Here is an 18,774-nt window from a genome sequence, read left to right on the forward strand (position 1 = left end):
TTTCCTGAAATACATCCGATCAAAGACAGCTATTTTGGTCAAAATTGTTGAAAGATCCAGTTATTAGGTCTTTGAGCATGTCAAACTCCCCACAGTCCTCAGGACAGTTCGTTCATTGTTTACATATAGTATATCAAACAGTTTGTAGTAAGGAACGATCCCGCTCAATAGTAACCGAAACTCTAAAAAACGGAATTTTGATACCAATAGATGCATCAAAAGAATCGAATTTTTTGCTGATTTCAAATATATAAGTTTCATTAAGTTTAGTCTAACTCATCAATGGTTACGAGCCTGAGAAAATTTGCCTCATTTTCGAAACAAGGTGGAAACATCCCATAAAAGTCAGAATTGTAATGAAAATCACAGCATTAGATTCAGCGTATCAGAGAACCCTAATGTAGAGGTTTCAAGCTTCTATCTGCAAAAATGTGGAATTTTGTAATTTTAACAAGAAGAAAAATCACGGATTCGTTTTTTTTTTTTTCAGGGGAGATCGTATTGACCCAACAGTCCTAGAATATCGTGAGAGGGCTCATTCGAACGGAAATAAAAGTTATAATGCCATTTTTAAGCGACCAAAAGCATTGGAGGGCAACTAGGCCCCCTCCCTCCTTTTTCCTTAAAATCGTCTGATGAAAATTTTGAGATAGCCATATTGTTCATCATAGTTGAAAGGCCCAAAACCTATGCCTTTGAATATAACATGACTCCTCCCCTACAACCCCAGGAAATAGGTCTTTAAGATTTAAAAACTGCCCATTTTTTACGCATAGTATTTGTTATTGGGAAGCATGCATACATTTTAGGGTTGGAAGACGAATTTTCTGTTGTTTTTTTTCCACGGGGGAAGTTTCCAGGGGATTAACTTGTCTGGGCAAATTATTCACTGGAGGAATTTGGCATTATTACTATACAAAATGCTTTTTATCTTTCTCGCTTTCTCTTTTCTGTCTCAATTTTACGCGTGGAGTTGTTAAGGGTAATTGTCCTGGGTAAATGGTCACCGTGGTTGAATTATCTAGGGAATATATTCTTGGAAAAGGTGTTTCTCCGTGGAGTTGGAGCCAGATTCCTGGAATTATTAAAAAAACGATCAGAAATTAAATAAAGAACAAGTTTTTTCAACTGAAAGTAAGGAGCAACATTGAAACTTAAAATGATCCGAAATTATTACGTATAATAAGGGGGTTGCCTCCTCAACATCTCGCTCTTTATACTAAAGTTTGGATTTTGTCCCAATTCTTTAAGAACGACTCCTGAAACACAAGGGTCGTTTAATTGGAACAATAAGAAGCTTCCTTCAAAAGTAGGCCTACTAAAAAACTTTAGCGTAATTTTTACCGTATACCATTAATAGTACCACTATATTACTGTAACTCATGACGCTAAGGGTACTAAGGTGAAACTTCAAGGTACTTTTAGCGAGTTTCAATAAACGAAAAAACTATATGTATGCAGGTTTCAAAAGGGTATATAAGCATTATTTTAAGCAATACCGGTCTATTATAGTTAGAAACATCATTTGAACTCTTAGAAGATGTGATTCGATTCAAAATTAAAAGTTCTAGTGCCCCTTTTAAGTGTAAAAATAGATTGGAGGCCTTCTCCCAAGCCCCTGTCATTTTCCAAACATCCAGTAAAAATTTTGAGACAGCTATTTTGTTAGCCATAGTAGGAATGTCCAGCAACTATGTCTAGGAATATTGGGTTTGTCAATCTCCTAAGTTTATGCAATTGACCCATTATGCTTTAAAACTAAATGTTGCTTTAAAACTAAATAAAAAAGCACTGTTTGTATGGTTGCCAATTCAGAAACCTCAGCAATATCTCTAGAACGACTAGAGTGCTAATTTTCGGGCTGCTACTATTACAACTTCTGCTCTTACAATTCAAATAAATCAATAGGGTCTAAGTGTATCCAGGCTGTCAAAGAGCATAGATGGAATTTTTTGGGAATAATATTAAGCATTAATTTTCATGTCAACCTTAGGATGTATAAAATTAAATTAAACAATACTCTTTGTGTCCAGAGTAAAAACTGTTGAAATTGTTAATTAGTCAGTTTAGTTATTTTTTAAACTACTAGGCCCTCGGGCTTAGAATTATGTTATGTGTTTACTTATCTTTTTGAGTGAGTATTATGTATATAACTAAATTCAAGTAAATAAAAAAGACTGGCAGGACAATGCTAGATTAGGATATATATAATACATAATAAATTTAAGTCATGGACTTTTGTTTATACCGTAGTACGTATGTAAAATATTTGTCAACGTATTCATTAGCTTTTTATTGCTTCATTATTCAAGACTGCCAATTCTACTAACTTTCTATTTAACAATCTTGACTTAAAAGTAATTAAAACCTTGTTCTTTTTCTTGAAACATCAATATGTTTTTTTTGTTTATTGGGCACTACTACAAGTTTCTTAGTTTCCAGAATTTATGCTTCAATTTTTAGCTAATAAGCTACACCGCTAACTAATTTGTTCGTGCGTTAACTCTGCTGGAAGAGATTAAAAAGGTTGCCTGTTAAAATTTGTGTTTAAAATTATGTGTGATAAGTTTAAAGAAAACTACATTTTTTTGGTTACACTGGAAATAAAGAAAATTCTTACTTTGGAGAACTGTTTCTTTGATTCAAATTCTAAAGATATTCGACCAAATAAATCAAAGGAAAGAGATCTTTCACGCGAAGATAAAGTCATGGTAATGGACGTTTTTTTAATGGCTTTGCAGAAAAAGATCTACGTAAAAATTATCACCATACATTAGATAATATTGTTTTAGTTTTGTTTTTGTCCTAAGATTTTATATTATTCACCTCTTTCCAGAGGGGATGTACCGCATTTTTCAAATGTAAAACTATCCATCAGCAGTTGAATCTTTTGCGTCAATCTTCTTTCAAATAGCAGCAGTATGCTCGTTCATAGAATATATTTCTCTGACTTAGCCTCACTATTCAGCTAACTCATACAGATCTAACAGGACAAGCTTATTCGCGCTTGATACGATTATCCGAGTTAAAAACTGGGTACCATAAGGAATTGTTCAAAAGCATACCAAAGGAATTGTTCTACGAAAAGGGCAGATTTCTGTCATTTTATGCTGCGGAACTAAAAGTTTAGTTTTAGACTGTGACACCAAAAAATTTCTACTTCTGCTATTTTGTTTGGCAACAAAGCAAAAAAAATCTCTTTGAAATTCAGTATACCCAATAACCCTAGAACAGAGGTTTGATCCTTCTAAAGAATGAAGTTTTTTTTATAGTGAAATAGAGCGATCGGTGCCAGCGCTTATTGATTATTCAAAAACCAGAAGTCGAAAACAATACAAAGTATATTTCATGCTGATTTTGTGTTATGTTGATTCTATGTAGATAAAGTTCATTAAAATTAAAAATATCAATCAAGTCTAATAGCACAAACAAAATTCCAACCTATTAAATTAAAGGACTCTGAAAAAAAAAAAATATTAACGAAAAAGCCTGCAAGTTCGTTTTAGTTTATATTGATTTTCTTCTCGATGTTCTTCCGCATATATTAAAAAAATAAATCCAGATTTTTCGGACCATGAAAGGAACTCTGAGGCTCCAGTCAAAACACATTACTTCCATGTATGTTCCATTTTCAGATTGCCGGCACTTTTACTTGCCGGCAATTTTTACTGGCCTTTTTTTATAGGAGATAATTTGTTTAACGTTTAGAGAATGGGCTCCTAACTCTCTCAAATTATGTTATTTTTTTCAGCTGCACATCTTTCTTATTTTATAAATCATGCATTACATCCATGCTCTGAAAAGTATGAATAACTTGTAAATATGGAAACTGGCGCTAGTGCTGGCGAAAAAAATCCCCAACACCATCTATTGGTTGGCGTTTCTTGGAATTTTATGCAGCTTCGGAATTAGGTATTTTCAAAATGTGAAATCTTACATTTTTCACTATACTAAATTTGCCAATTACACTATTTATACAGTATTACACTATTTATATAGTACAGGTTTTCTTGAGCTGTAGATAAACTAAAATCTTGGTTTTATCTATGGTAGATTTATTACACTCTTTTGAGATTTAAGAATTTTTTTTAGTTGAGTTGTTGTAGTTACAATATTTTTTAGTTACAATACTTTACAATATAAATTTGCGGGGCCCGACTGGCCCCGCAAATTTATTTGTGCCTAATGTGGCTATTAGGCAAATATAAACCGAAGAATCGCATTTATATCAATTCTTTTTTTTTAATCTTATCAAACAGTTCTTGGTAACGAACTGTATGTAGGCCTAAGGAGCGACCCGGCTCAATGGTAACCGAAACTCTTAAAAACGGAATTTTTATACCAATAGATACATCAAAAGAATCGGATTTTAATGCTGATTTAATATATATCAGTTTCATCAAGTTTAGTCTAAACTATATAGTTACTTGCCTGAGAAAATTTGGCTGATTTTAGAAATAAGGGCGAAAGACCCCCTTAAAGGTATAGAACCTTAATGAAAATCACACCATCATATTCAGCATATAAGTGAAACCTACTGTAGAGGTTTCAAGCACCTATCTACAAAAATGTGGAATTTGCATTTTTTGCCAGAAGAAAGATCACGGATGCGTGTTTATTTGTTTTTTGTTTTTGTTCCCCCAGGGGTCATCGTATCGACCCAGTGGTCCTAGAATATCGTGGTAGGGTTCAGTGGAACGGAAATTAAAAGTTCTAGTGCCCTTTTTAAGTGACCAAAAAATGGAGGGCAACTAGGCCCCCTCCCACGCTCATTTTTTTCCAGTCACCCGATCAAAATTTTGAGATAGCCATTTTGTTCAGAATGGTCGAAAATATGATAAATATGTCTTTTAGTATGACTTAATTTCCGAAAGTTATGAACTTTACCCAACCCAGCCTAGTATTGGTTATTGGGGAGTATACAGACGTTTTCAGGGGGGATTTTTTCTGGTAGGTTGTGGGGGGGGGGGGGTTCGGGGGTTTCATGGGAGGATCTTTCCATGAAGGAAGTTTTCATGCGGGAAGGAACATTGCTATGAAGGGGGCGCTGGATCTCCCATCATTATTAAAGAAAAAGATCAGAAATTAAATAAAAAAAAAAAGTTTTTCAACTTTTTGTAAGGAGCAACATCAAAACTTAAAACGAACAGAAAATATTCCGTATATGATTGGTTTCACCCCCTATTCAATACCTCGCTCTTTAAGCCAAAGATTTTTTAGCACTTTCATACGAGCTATTTATTCTAATTAACGGTCTTTGTGATTTAGGGGTCATTTTTAAGGAGTTTGGACAAAATTCGAAGTTTAGCTTCAAGAGCAAGGTATCGACTAGGGGCGAACCCCGTAATATACGTATTAAAAATCTATGAATATAGAAGTTCGTTACGTAAGTTAATTCGTAAGTTACATATATTTATTACTAATAAAAACGTTCGTAAATAAAATTAAACAAGTTTCGAGAAAGGCATTTAACCAAATAAAAGTAAAATTAATATGCAAATTTTTTTTATTATTCGTGTACGGTGAGCCAAAATCAAAACCTGCATTAATTCAAAAATTAAATAAAAAAACAAGTTTTTTTTAAACTGAAACTAAGGAACGATGTTAAAAGTTAAAACGAACAGAAATTATCCCGTATATGAAATGGGCTGTCACCTCCTCAACGCCTCGCTCTTTACGCTAAAGTTTGACTTTCTCACAACTCTATTTTTTTTAAACAATAAAAAAAAAGATTTAAAAAAAGATTAAACCTTCAAAAAGGAAAATTGTGTTTAGAATTGGAGTTAGTATTTATAGAAAAAGCTGTAAATCATGAGAGTTGACAACTGTTCACATGTAAGGTTTGATATGGGGAAAAGGTGGATTGTTTATCCTGGGTCTCCAAAAAGGCTTAGAATATTAATGTGAAGCTTTTAGAAAACGTTGAGTGGGATTTTGAACACAATTAAAACACTGTGAACCTGATCCTCACATATGTTTCTATTACGCTACCCTGTTTACATATGTTACCTTGTTTGCCTGCACATATATTTGTTACCTTGTTTTGCATACTCATATCTTTGTTGCCCTTTTCCAGCCTGTTTGTACTTTGGTGCAATGACCTTTGTGTATTTTCTTGATTATGGAGCCATATCGAACAGTTCGTGGTAACGAACTGTACGTAAGGAGCGACCCGGCTCAATATCAACCGAAACTCTAGAATACTAAGTTTTGATACCAATAGGTATATCAAAAGAATCGGCTTTTTATGTTGATTTTAAAGATATAGATTTCATTAAGTTTAGTCTTACCCATCAAAGGTTACGAGCCTCAGAAATTTTTCCTGATTTTAGAAAAAATGGAGAAACACCCCCTAAAAGTCAAGTGATGCTGCTGAAAATCTTACCATCAGATTCAGTGCATCAGAGAACCCTACTGTATAGGTTTCAAGCTCCTATCTGCAAAAATGTGGAATTTTATATTTTTTGCCAGTAGGAAGATCACGGATACCTGTTTATTTGTTTTTTTTTTTCCAGGTGTGATCGTATCGACCTTGTGGTCCTAGAATTTAGAGAAAGAGCTCATTCAAAAAGAAATTAAGAGCTTTAGTGCCTTTTTTAAGCGACCAAAAGATTGGAGGACAACTAGGCCCCCTTCCTACCCCTTTCCCTCCCAAAATAGTGTGATCAAAATTTGTAGATAGCCATTTTGTTCATCTTAGTTGAATGGCCCAATAGCTATGTCTCTGCGTATAGCGTCAACCCCCACCGCCCCAGGGGAAAGGCCTTTAAGTTGTAAAATTTGCCCATTGTTTACGCATAGTATTTGTCATTATGATGTATATATAAATTTTCGGGTGGGGGTGACAAATTTTCTTCTGTTTTTTTTTCTCGGGGGAATTTTCCATAAGGACAGATGTTTCCAGGTAGTGAACTTGTCAGGGGAAAATATACATTGGGGGAATTTGCCAGAATTCTTATACACAATTCTTTTTTTATGTCTTGCTTTCTCTTTTCCGTCTCAATTATACACGCGGAGTGGTTAAGAGTAATGGGCCGGGGTTAAATTTCCACCGGGTTTGAATTGTCTAGAGGATACTTGCGTGGGGAGGGGGTTGTTCCGTGGGGGTGGGGCCAGATGTCCTGGCATTATTTAAAAAATGATCAAAAATTAAATAAAAAAAAAGATTTTTCAACTGAAAGTAAGGGGCAACATTAAAACTTAAAAAGAACAGAAATAATTGCGTGTATAAAGGCAATTGCCCCCTCCTCAGCACCTCGATCTTTACGCTAAAGTTTGAATGTTGTCAAAATTCTTTAAGAATGACTCCTGAAACACAAGGACTGTTTAATTAAAACAATAAGACTTTTTTTTAAAAGTACTAAAAAACTTTAGTCTAAAGAGTGAGGCATGGAGGAGGGATTAACTCTCTTTTTATACGTAATAATTTATGTTTGTTTGATTTTTAATGTTGCTCCTTACTTTCAGTTGAAAAAAAATTGTTATTTTTATTTAATGTTCTAAGTAAAGGAGAATGGGATAATCTATTTTTTTCCCCGTATCTACGTAATACTTGCTAAGCACTGCTAAACTTTAGCGTGATAAGAGGAAGTTTGAGAGGGCTTCCCCTATCCCCCGATCCTTACGTTAAAGCTACGAAACAAATAAGAGTTCTAAAAAGGGGCAGGTCCTTTTAGCTTTTATTAGTCAATGAAACATAAATATATACAACAGCTCTAGAAATTTCAATGACATAAAAATAAGAAGATATATTTAAAATTCAGCAGCATTTAATTTTTATTTAGAAGAAAAAACGATTTTTTTCTACGCATTATTCAACGCATTTATTTATTATTCAACGTTTTATTCAACGCTTTATTAAACTTATTATTAAAGAATTCAACAGTTAATTAACTTTTAAGTCAATAGACGGAAACTTGCTGTGACCGGAAGTGATTATTTTATTCAGTATAAATATGGTTTGTTTTAATTTTGAAGACTTTAGTAACTCTACTGATGATGATGACTGACTATGTCATCTAAATATCTACAGCTTTTGTATATATTTTTGTTTCCCTATCTAATAAAAGTAAAAAAAAAACATGTCCTTATTTGGAACTCTTATTTGTTTCGTCATAGAAAAGGTAGTGTGGCCTTGGAAAAAAAACCCACTTTTTTATTGTTTAAAAAAATAGAGTTGTGAGAAAGTCGAACTTTAGCGTAAAGAGCGAGGCGTTGAGGAGGGGACAGTCCCTTTCATATACGGAATAATTTTTGTTCGTTTTAAGTTTTAACGTCGTTCCTTACTTTCTGATAAAAAAGTTTGTTCTTTTTCTATTTAATTTTTGAACGTTTTTGAATTAATGAAGGTTTTGATTTTGGCTCACCGTACATGAATATTTAAAATAAAATTTGGATATTAATTTTACTTTTATTTGGTTAAATGGCTTTCTCGAAACTTGTATAATTTTATTTACCAACATTTTTATTAGAAATAAATATGCGTAACTTACGAATTAACTTACGTAACGAACTTCTATTTTCATATATTTTTAATATGTATATTAGGGGGCTAGTCCCCTAGTCAGTACCTCGCTCTTTAAGCTAAAGTTCGAAGTTCGTTCCAATTCTTAAAAAAATGACCCCTTAATCCCAAAGGCCGTTATTTAGCATAAATAGCTCTTATGAAAGTACTAAAAAATCTTTGGCTTAAAGTGCGAGGTATTGACTAGAGGGTGAACCCAATCATGCATGTAATATTTTCTGTTCGTTTCAAGTTTTGACGTAACTCCTTATTTTCAGTTGGAAAACTTGTTTTTTTTATATTTAATTTCTGATCTTTTTTTAAATAATGCTGGGAAATCCGGCACCCCCTTCATTGCAATGTCCCTTCCCCCATGAAAACTTCGTTCATGGAAAGATCTTCCCAAATGACCCCCGACCCAACCACCCCCCTACTACCAGAAAAAATCCCCTTTGAAAACGTCTGTATACTTCCTAATAACCAATACTACACGTTAACAATGGGTAAAGTTCATAACTTTCAGCCCTCCCCCCGGGGACTTTGTGGGATTCAGTCATCCTAAAGGACATACTTATCATATTTTCAACCATGCTGAACAAAATGGCTATCTCAAAATTTTGATCAGGTGACTTTGGGAAAAAATGAGCGTGGGAGGGGACCTAGTTGCCTTCCATTTTTTTGGTCACTCAAAAAGGGCACTACAAGTTTTAATTTCCGTTCCAATGAGTCCTCCCACGATATTCTAGGACCACTGGGTCGATACGATCACCCCTGGAAAAAAAAACACGCATCCGGGATCTTTCTTCTGGCAAAAAATGCAGAATTCCACATTTTTGTTGATAGGAGCTTGAAACCTCTACAGTAAGGTTCTCTTATACGCTGAATATGATGGTGTAATTTTCATTAAGATTCTACAACTTTTAGAGGGTCTTTCCCCATGGGCACCCATAAGCTGAATTCCAGGGGGGGGGGCAAACTTCGTCTAATTTCTACTTTTAATGCTATATAATAGAAATCTCAGAACAAAAATATAAAAATAAGGCAGCATCATTCAGCCAGGGGTGGTGGTGGCAGGAGCCCCCCCCCCCCTGCCCCCCTCCCATATGGGCGCCCATGTCTTTCCCCCTATTTTCGAAAATCAGCCAAATTTTCTCAGGCGTGTAACTTCTGATGGGTAGAACTAAACTTGATGAAATTTATATATTTGAATTCAGCGTTAAAATTTGATTCTTTCGATGTATCAATTGGTATCAAAACCCCGTTTTCTAGAGTTTCGCTCACCATTGAGCCGGGTCGCTCCTTACTTACAGTTCGTTACCATGAACTGTTTGATAGTTATTGAGTATAACAAAAATAGCAAGGGTATTCCCGTATAGCTAGTCCTGGATCACCAAACCTATAACTAGCTTTTACTTCTGGCCTCCTTTTACCAACTAGCTGTTGCCTTAGTATGCAGCAGCCTCTTCACATCGCAAGTGGAGCACTAATTATCACTTCCCGAGAAGTTTTATTGTGATATAAAAACACTCTTTTGGTAAAGATAATGGTGCCTAAAACTTAAAGACCTCCCCTACAGAGATCGAGTAGAATGAAGACCCCATAAGCCGTAACTAGGTATTTACTCCTACTTACCAATAGGACTAGAACGATTCTGGTTACTCCTTCTGTAACATGTCTTTATAGAAGAATTTGGGGACCCTCCCCCTCCCTTTGTAGACTTTTTATTGTGAGAAGACTTCCAAATGGTAAAACTAAATATTTGTTTTTAGTTTTTAAACTCAATGGAGTAGGTCTCCATTGAGTTTTGTCAAAATCCCCGACGACTTGCCGTGGTACATGACCTCATTACAAGAATTCAGGACCCCTCCCTACTCCCCACAGTGGTAGGTTAACGGTTTTAACTTCCATTCCGTTGACACCTAAAGAGTCTTCATAACTTCGATTCCATTTATAGCAAATACAAGTAAACTTTTTATTAAAAAAAAAATTTGTTCTGTATGTCTTCTTCCTAAAATTAAGTGGATTTGATAATTTAAAATATAGTCATAATCACAAACTTACTATAATCAAGCTTGACCAAATGCTTTAACACGATTCCACCGAATGAAGGGCATGTTATCTAACTTTTTGTTTTTGCATCCCTCTACAAGAAAATGATAAAATTTTCTACCACTTCAGAAAAAAAAATATATATTCACTGGTTATGCAGAACGTCTTAAGTTTATAAGATTTATGATTCGATTTTATTTTCAGATAAAACACTGTATCATTGCCTAATTAAAGAGTCATGTACCTCCTATGAATTATTTTTTTTTTTTCGACCCCAACATATGGTAGGAGTGTTTATGGAAATACTTTGTGGTTGAAAATTGAAAATTCTAATGACGTTTTAACGATGGTAAAAAATTTAAGGGCAATCAACGCCCCTGTCTTACCCCCTGTGTATTCCCCCCTTCATAATCCACCCTGATATCAGGTAATAATGGTTGGTAGCAATGCTACAACTATTGCTACTACGCAAGCTAAGAGTAATAAAGTGAAGCTTATAAGGAAAAGTTAGGCAGATGTTAAACTGAATCAAAACTAACTATGAGCTTGTGGATTTTCAAAAAGTTGACAAAGCAATATCGCAAGTAATACTTACGTTACTAGGTTAAACATGTAAGTGTAAGTTGTGGCAGAGTTAGAACTAGTCAGAAGGCACTATGTGTATACTATTAATAGTACCACTAGTGTTACCGTAACTCATGACGCTAAGGGTCTTAAGGTGAAACTTATAAGGAATTGTTAGGGGGAGTTTCAATTAAACGAAAAAACTATATGTATGCTGGTTTTCAAAAGGGTATATAATCTATATTTTAAGCAGCGCCGCTCTATAATAGTTAGAAATATCATTTAAACTTTTAAAAAAGGTAATTCAATTCAAAATTAAAAGTTCTAGTGCCCCTTTTAAGTGTAAAAAGAGATTGGAGACCTTCACCCAAACCCTTTTCATTTACCAGACACATCAAGTCAAAATTTTGAGACAGCTATTTTGTTCGCCATAGTAGGAATATCCAGCAACTATGTCTTTTGGAATATCGGGTATGTCAATCTTGATGGCTGATGTTTACCCCCCCCCCCCCCGTGATTACCTACCCCCGGAAAACATCCCCGCCTCACAGAAAATACCCCCCCCGGAAAATACCACCTGTGGAAAATAAGGCTTTCCAAATTTGAGAATTTTATTTGAGTTTTATTTCTTTATTTCTGTAGGGGGCCACTCAGTCAAGTTTACGCTTTGTAAAACTCGAGAACAAGCCGGTTTCTTCGTTAATTTCTTCATCTTAGCATGAGACAAGACAAAGACAACTGACAGAATAGATGGGAAATATATAATTTAGGCTCAATATTTGCACATAAGGGGGAGGGGGGTGGAGGTAAAGTATTGGGACAGTTTGAAGTCAGAAAACAGTTTCTTCTAGGTATGGCCACTAAAAAATAAAAGAAGAATAGAGAAATATCTGGAAATCTTGTTAACTACAAAAAAAAACAAAAAAAAAGTATAAAGTAAATGTAATGTTTAATGTAAGTGTTTATTCCAAGTGTTAAGTGTTCTTTTTTTTCAATGACCGATTTTCCAAGTATTAAATACTATTATTAGGTTAATGTAGTATTTCATTTAAGTGTTCTATGATGATCGCTGATCAAAGTTTATGTTATTTGCGCCTTTCATTTATGTTATTTTACTATGTTCTCGGCCGTATATTTGGCTTTAAAATACGCTTCTCTATCCATCTATTTAATATGTAGGATAATTGTACCAAACACATTGTGCATGTATACCCGCTATACTTCCCCCCCCCCCTAATTTGGATATTTAAAGCCCAAATTTATTTCTAAAGTAACAAAAAAACTGGTGTGTTCTCGAATTTTACACAGCATAAACTTGAGTGATTGGTGCCTAATACACAATTACCAAAACTAGTTCCCCCTACAGAAATAAAAACAAATAAAATTATCAAATTTGGAAAACCTTAATTTCCACGGGGGGGGATTTACTGAGGGTTGCTTTTCGGAGGTAGGGGGGGGGGGGGTAATCGCCGGGAGGATGGGTGGTAAATGACTAGAACTGTCAATCTCCTATATTTATGCAATTGACCCATTATGCTTTAAAACTAAATGTTGTTTTAAAACTAAATCAAAAAACACTGCGTGTATACTTACCAATAATAAACCTCAGCAATATCTTTAGAATGAGTGGAGGTTCAAACTTTCGGGCTGTTAATCTTACAACTTCTGCTCTTACAATTTAAATAAATCAAAAGACTCTAAGTGTATCCAGGCTGTCAAAAAGTATAGATAGAATGTTTTGGGAATGATATTAAGTTTTATTTTTCAGGTCAACTTGAGGAGGTATAAAATTAAATTAAACAATACTATTTGTGTCCAAATACAAATTATTGAAAAAGTTTCTCAAACATACAAATAGCAAGCGAAACTATGGATTGTTATAGAAAAAAAAAATGTAAAATATATTTTTTCACTGAAAGACATTATGTCAATGAAAAACAAACAGAAATTCATTTGATAAACTTTTCCACAAAACAAGCTTTTCAAAGAAAAATGAAGATTTCCATTAGACCAAAACAAAACAGAAATACAGTCAAATAATCTTCTCAGCGTAAAGCTCCCACAAATCACCATCAATAAATAAATGAAAACCAAAACGAACAGAAATCAAAATAAATAAACGATTCAAACAGAAAACGAGCAAAAATTAACATGAGTAGGGCTTTTAAACCCCATGCCTGCTCAAGACCAGAACATAATTTGCACTTTAATGAAAAAAAAAAAACGAAAAAGAAACAAAGGACCTTTGGATTGTCAGTTCAACATACATATGCTAATATTTATTCCTTAAAGTGTTGATAATTTTTTATTTATTAAAGCAGAAAAAGTGAAAACATTTAAATGTATTCTGTTTTGATTGTTTGACTTTATATCTACTCATTTTTGGCTTAATGGAGCTCTTTACCTTTTTTGAAAAACTTTTTTGTGAAAAAAGTATTTAAAACTTCATAATTCTGAAACATCAAAATCAGGTATATGCCAACCTAAAACAAGGCCCCTCAAAAAAGCTGATCACATTGTAAAAATGTGTCAATTCACTTTACAAGTGTAGTTGCTTTAATTTTATCATCTAAGAAACTATGCAATGATTGTAGTTTTTACCATTCATCTGGGGCCAAACGTAAAAGTCATAAGACGCAAAGGATATTAGAATGTTATGAGAGAAGTGTGAAGTATTGAATAGGTTGGTAAAAGAGAGTTTTGTAAGAAACGGATATGCAATTAACTCTATAATGATTTGTCCAATAGGAGCTAAACGCCAGAATCATTTTCTTGTTTTCCTGTTTTAATGAATGTTGACATATTTTCTTATTGCTCAGAGAAGGGGAGAGACTCTTCTATGGGTCCTAATTGAGAGTTGCATCAGTCTCTAACTGAGCTCCACCCATATTAAATTCTTCTACTCACCCATATTAAAGTTTATTACAAGTAATTTATTATGTGCATTCTTACGTATGCCCCACCCTCCGTATAAAATGAGTTATAAGGAAGATTCTAATAAAAAATACTTTTTCTTAGGTGCTAACACAGAACATTCATTTAGAGAAGAATATTCAATTAGAGAACATCAATTTTAACCAAAATTATCCTGACAATTGGGGACAACGAGCTAAGTAGTCGTTTGTAAAGGAAAACTCGAAAAAACAAGGGAGTTAATCAATACCTTCGGGCTGTCATACTAAAAAAATGGTCAAATGGATATGTATTACTTTGCGAGGCTCTGAAAAACAAGCATATATCAATTGCTAAATTGCTTTTAGATTGCGGTTGTAAAGTTAACAGTGAAAACTCTTTTTATGCAACTTTAGATACGCCTCTTCATTATGCTGTTACATGTGGTGATATAGAAATTGTTAAGATGGCTTTAGATAAAGGCGCTTTGATTGATGCTGAAACTAAATCTGGGAATACACCACTGCATTTGGCAGCTGCATATAGCAACAGGAAGATTGTGAAACTGTTATTAGAAAATGGTGCCAAAGCTGACTTTGGAAATAAGTATGGTCAAATAGTACTGCATTATGCTTGTATCTTTGGATGTATAGAAGCTGTTGCGGTCCTCTTGGAATTTGGGTCTGGCATAAATATTACGTGTCTGAATGGACGTACACCTCTTGATAAAGCTAAAGCTGATGAATTTGATGAAGTTGCTGAATATCTTGTCTGCCACATAGCTAAAATGAAAGTGGCAAATTTATATGTAAGTGAAAGAAATTTGCCATCAGTAAATGAAATAAAGGAATACATGATTCACATGGGCGATTTTGATGTGAGTGATTTTCTGGAAAGTGTGAGAGAACTGGAAAGAATGAAGAATGAAAAGATTTGTCATTGTACTATTTCGTTTTTTGACATTTTGACAAAAGAGACGAGCTCGTTGGCAATGTACATGAGGAATGAAAATGTAGTAAAGGCTATGAAATATACAAACTATACAATAGAATTTCCATTGTATGCTGCCATAATAAAAAGTCATTTCAGAAAGGGTGTGGAAAGGAAAGAGTTACTTGAACTTGGCATTGAAAGTTTATATTTTCTTTGTAGCAACCTTGATGACTTGCCACATGGCTGCACTGAAAAAATATTGAGCTATCTCAGCAACAAAAACTTGGAATATTTGATAAATGTATTTAGGTCAAATTGCATCAATTTAGAAGCAATGACGGAACTGAGTGCGTCTGACATAAATTCATGGTTTTTGCAATTAAAAGAAGAATTAAAAAGCTAATCTTATATTTTTTTTCTAGAACAAGCTGTTTTACGAAACAGCTTGCATCAAAGGAACAAGATTTACATATCATTGAATTCATTTGTATTAAGTCTATCCATTCACTGAACCAGAATTATGGTATTGCTTATACTTTTCATTTTGGAAGGATCCAAACTTGCTTAAAAAATTAAAATTTTTCATTTTTTCAACTGTTACCGACAATTTTTCTATGTATTTTCAATCTAAAAGTATGTACCCAAAATTTTGTAAATGCAAGTCGGCAGATTGAAAGATCTAAATCTCAGCTATGGAATTATGTTAAAATGTCGCCTTTGTTTTTATATACCCAAACCGTAGCAGAGAGTTGAAAGATAGCACACTAAAAACTGCACAGGGAACATCAACCTTAATGGTAAGAAGATTAGCTTTTAGAAGAGCATTGGCGTCAAGCTAAAAGAATAAGAGTAGCCTGTATATAGTGTACTCAAATAAACCACTGATGCTAAGCTTCGAATTAAAAATAAAATTTTATTTATGAAAGGAATAAAAGGATCAAATTATAAGAGTGTAATTAAAATAACTTGAATTAAAAATACAAAACTATTTATGAAAATGGTAAAGGTTTAAGTTCAAAGTAATTCACTTAAAAGAATTTGAATTGAAAATAGATAATCATTTACAAAGGGGTTAAAAATACAACTGAAAGAATGCAATTAATAGAATTTGAATTGAAGATACAAAATTATTTATGAAAGAAGTAAATGAAAAGGAAAAATTATCTGAACCAAAGGAGGAAACATAGCTATCCTGAATGGTAAAAAGATTGTAATCAGCAGTAGGCAGTAGTAGAACATTACCTAACTGTTAGGTTTATGAATTAAAATCTTTTGCTTGTTTTTAGAGATTCCAGGTATTTCAAAATGAAATAAAGCCACTAGTATAAATAAAGATCAATATAAAACAGTATACTAATAAAAACTTAATAATTTTGTTAAAGTAATATTTTATAATTGGTTGAATAACCGCCTGTTTTACAAAAGAAAGAATTTCTATATGGGTCTTTTAATTTTTCATTTGAGGTATTTGTTTTTAAATTACTAGGCCATCGGGCTTAGACTTGTGTTATGTGGTTACATGTCTTTTTAAGTGAGTATTATACATATAACTAGATTCAAGTAAATAAAAAAAATTGCCAGGACAATGCTAAGTTAGGTTATTTAAAATACATGATAAATTTGAGTCATGGACTTTTGTTTATACTATAGTACGGGTGTAAAATATTTGTTACAAGTACAACCCAAATGCACAGCAGTTATGCTGACTCTGCTTGCCCTTGCTCTTGTAAATTTTTGGTGCACAACCCATTGAGCTTGGAGCTTGCATTTTTAATACATTGCTAGAATTTGTTGATTTATGTTTGTAAATTGTATTGTTTTGTAAAAATATTTATGTCGATTTATGTTTATTCCAGTAAATTGCTGGAATTTATTGCGATTGTTTGTCAGAATAAAATCATTTTTCAATGTATTCATTAGCTTTTCATTGCTTCATTATTCAACATCGCCCATTCTGTCAGCTTTTTATTTAACGATTTTCTCTTAAAACCATTTAGACCTTGTTATTTCAATTACTTCTGTATTTTTTCTTGCATTATCAATATGTTTTTTGTATATTGTGCATTACTACAAATTTCTTAGTTTCCAGAGTTTATGCTTCATTTTTTAGCCAATAAGCTACACCGTTAACTAATTGTTTCGTGCTTTAACTCTGCTTGAAATGATTAAAAATGTAGCTTGTCAAAATTTGTGTTTGAATTATATGTGATAAGTTTTAAAGAAAATCAATTTTTTTTTAGTTTGACTGGAAATCAAGGGAATGATCACTTTGGAAAACTGTTTCTCTATTTCAAATTCTGAAGATGCTCGACCAAATAAATCATAGGAATGAGATCTTTCACGCGAAGATAGAGGCATGATAATGGACTCTTTTTAATGGGTTTGCAGGAAAAGATATAGGGAAAAATTATCATTATAAATTAGATAATATTGATTTAGTTATGTTTTTGTCCTAGGATTTTATATTATTCACCTCATTCCAGAGGGGATGTACTGATTTCCACATGTAAAACTTTCCATCAGTAGTTGAAGCGTCAATCTCCCTTCAAATAGCAGCAGCATACTCCTCTATCAATTCTATTTCTTTCACTTAGCCTCAATATTCAGCTAATTCATACATATCTACCAGGACAAGCTTGTTCGCGCTTGATACGGTTATACCAGTTAAAAAGTTTAAATACTAAAATGGTTAGAAAATTCCTAGATCAGTCCATTAATATAAAATGCACCTTATGTAGGTGAATTTTCAAAATTAATGGCAATAACTCCCAAAATACTATCAATGATTTAATTTTTTCGTCAATTTTCAAAGATTACAATATAACGTCAAAAGTAAAACAATTTTAGAAAAAGAATAATGAACGTTATTCATTTACCCTTTATTTGATGTATAATCAAAAATTTACACTTACAGAAAATGAATTAAAAACTGGTTGACTGGCAAGTCGTCTGGACTTGCGGGCAAACAAGTAAGCTAGGCTTCATACACCCCATCAATACCCGCCCGCTTAGAGTCTCAAAAGGGCGACTCAGTTATATATACTCAGTTATAAACTTTGAATGGACCCAGTTAACAAACTTTGTAAGGCAATGAACTGGTAAAATCCAGTGATCCGGAATTTATTAAAAAAAAAAATTCTGTATAAATATAGTTTGTGTTAATTATATTACTTTAGTATTTCTGCTGATAATGAAGACCGACTGTGTCTTCGAAATATTCAGAACTTTTGTATTTGTTTTTCACTGTCAAATCAAGGACTTATCCCTATTGAACTGTTATTCGTTTCTTCAAAGAAAGTTAGTGTGGTCTGCGAAAAACAAATCAACGTCGTATATATGAGCATGATAGACCAGGAAAATGTAAAAACTATAATTTCAGCAACTTTTCGTTTACAATTAGAAGAAGAAGAAGATTATACCAACTTAGCTAAGAATTATAAATTTAGCAACATTTTGTTTACAATTAGAAGAAGATTGTGCCAACCCTACTAAGAGTTCAACATAAATTTAAGCAAGATAAAAGAACTCAAAACTTTGAATGAACCCAGTTAACAAACTTTTTAAGTCAATGAACTGGTAACATTCAGTGATCCGGAATCTTACATTTTTTTCTGTATATATATAGTTACTTTAGTGTTTCTCCTGATGATGAAGACCAACTGTGTCTTGGAAATATTCAGAACTTTTGAGTTTGTTTTTCACTGTCTAATAATGGACATATCCCTATTGAAACTCTTATTCGTTTCGTCAAAGAAAGACAGTGTGGTCTGTGAAAAAAATTCAACGTCATATATATGGACATGATAGACCAGGAAAATTTTGAAACTATAATT

At 33.3% G+C, this 18,774-nt stretch overlaps 1 protein-coding gene across 6 annotated transcripts in view; it reads left to right on the forward strand.

Annotated features, from left to right (window-relative positions):
* The window catches only part of LOC148949092 (uncharacterized), a 33,936-nt gene extending 15,815 nt beyond the window's left edge, over positions 1-18,121 (forward strand). For 3 of the 6 annotated variants that reach the window (XR_016142071.1, XR_016142072.1, XR_016142070.1), the window contains one exon: positions 17,182-18,121. Coding sequence is in view for 3 of the 6 variants with exons in the window: in XM_089092821.1 (XP_088948947.1) it covers positions 14,475-15,344 (870 nt within the window). In the remaining 3 variants the exon portion in view is untranslated. Of the gene's footprint in view, positions 1-14,134; positions 17,134-17,181 lie in introns of those variants that run through there. The other 3 variants (XM_089092821.1, XM_089092819.1, XM_089092820.1) reach the window with 1 other exon arrangement.
* The last annotated feature ends 653 nt before the right edge of the window (positions 18,122-18,774 follow it).

Source organism: Artemia sp. Qi Xiang Cuo, chromosome 8 (assembly GCF_049724085.1).
Source record: "Artemia sp. Qi Xiang Cuo chromosome 8, ASM4972408v1, whole genome shotgun sequence".
In the NCBI taxonomy this organism is placed as follows: Eukaryota; Metazoa; Arthropoda; class Branchiopoda; order Anostraca; family Artemiidae; genus Artemia; species Artemia sp. Qi Xiang Cuo.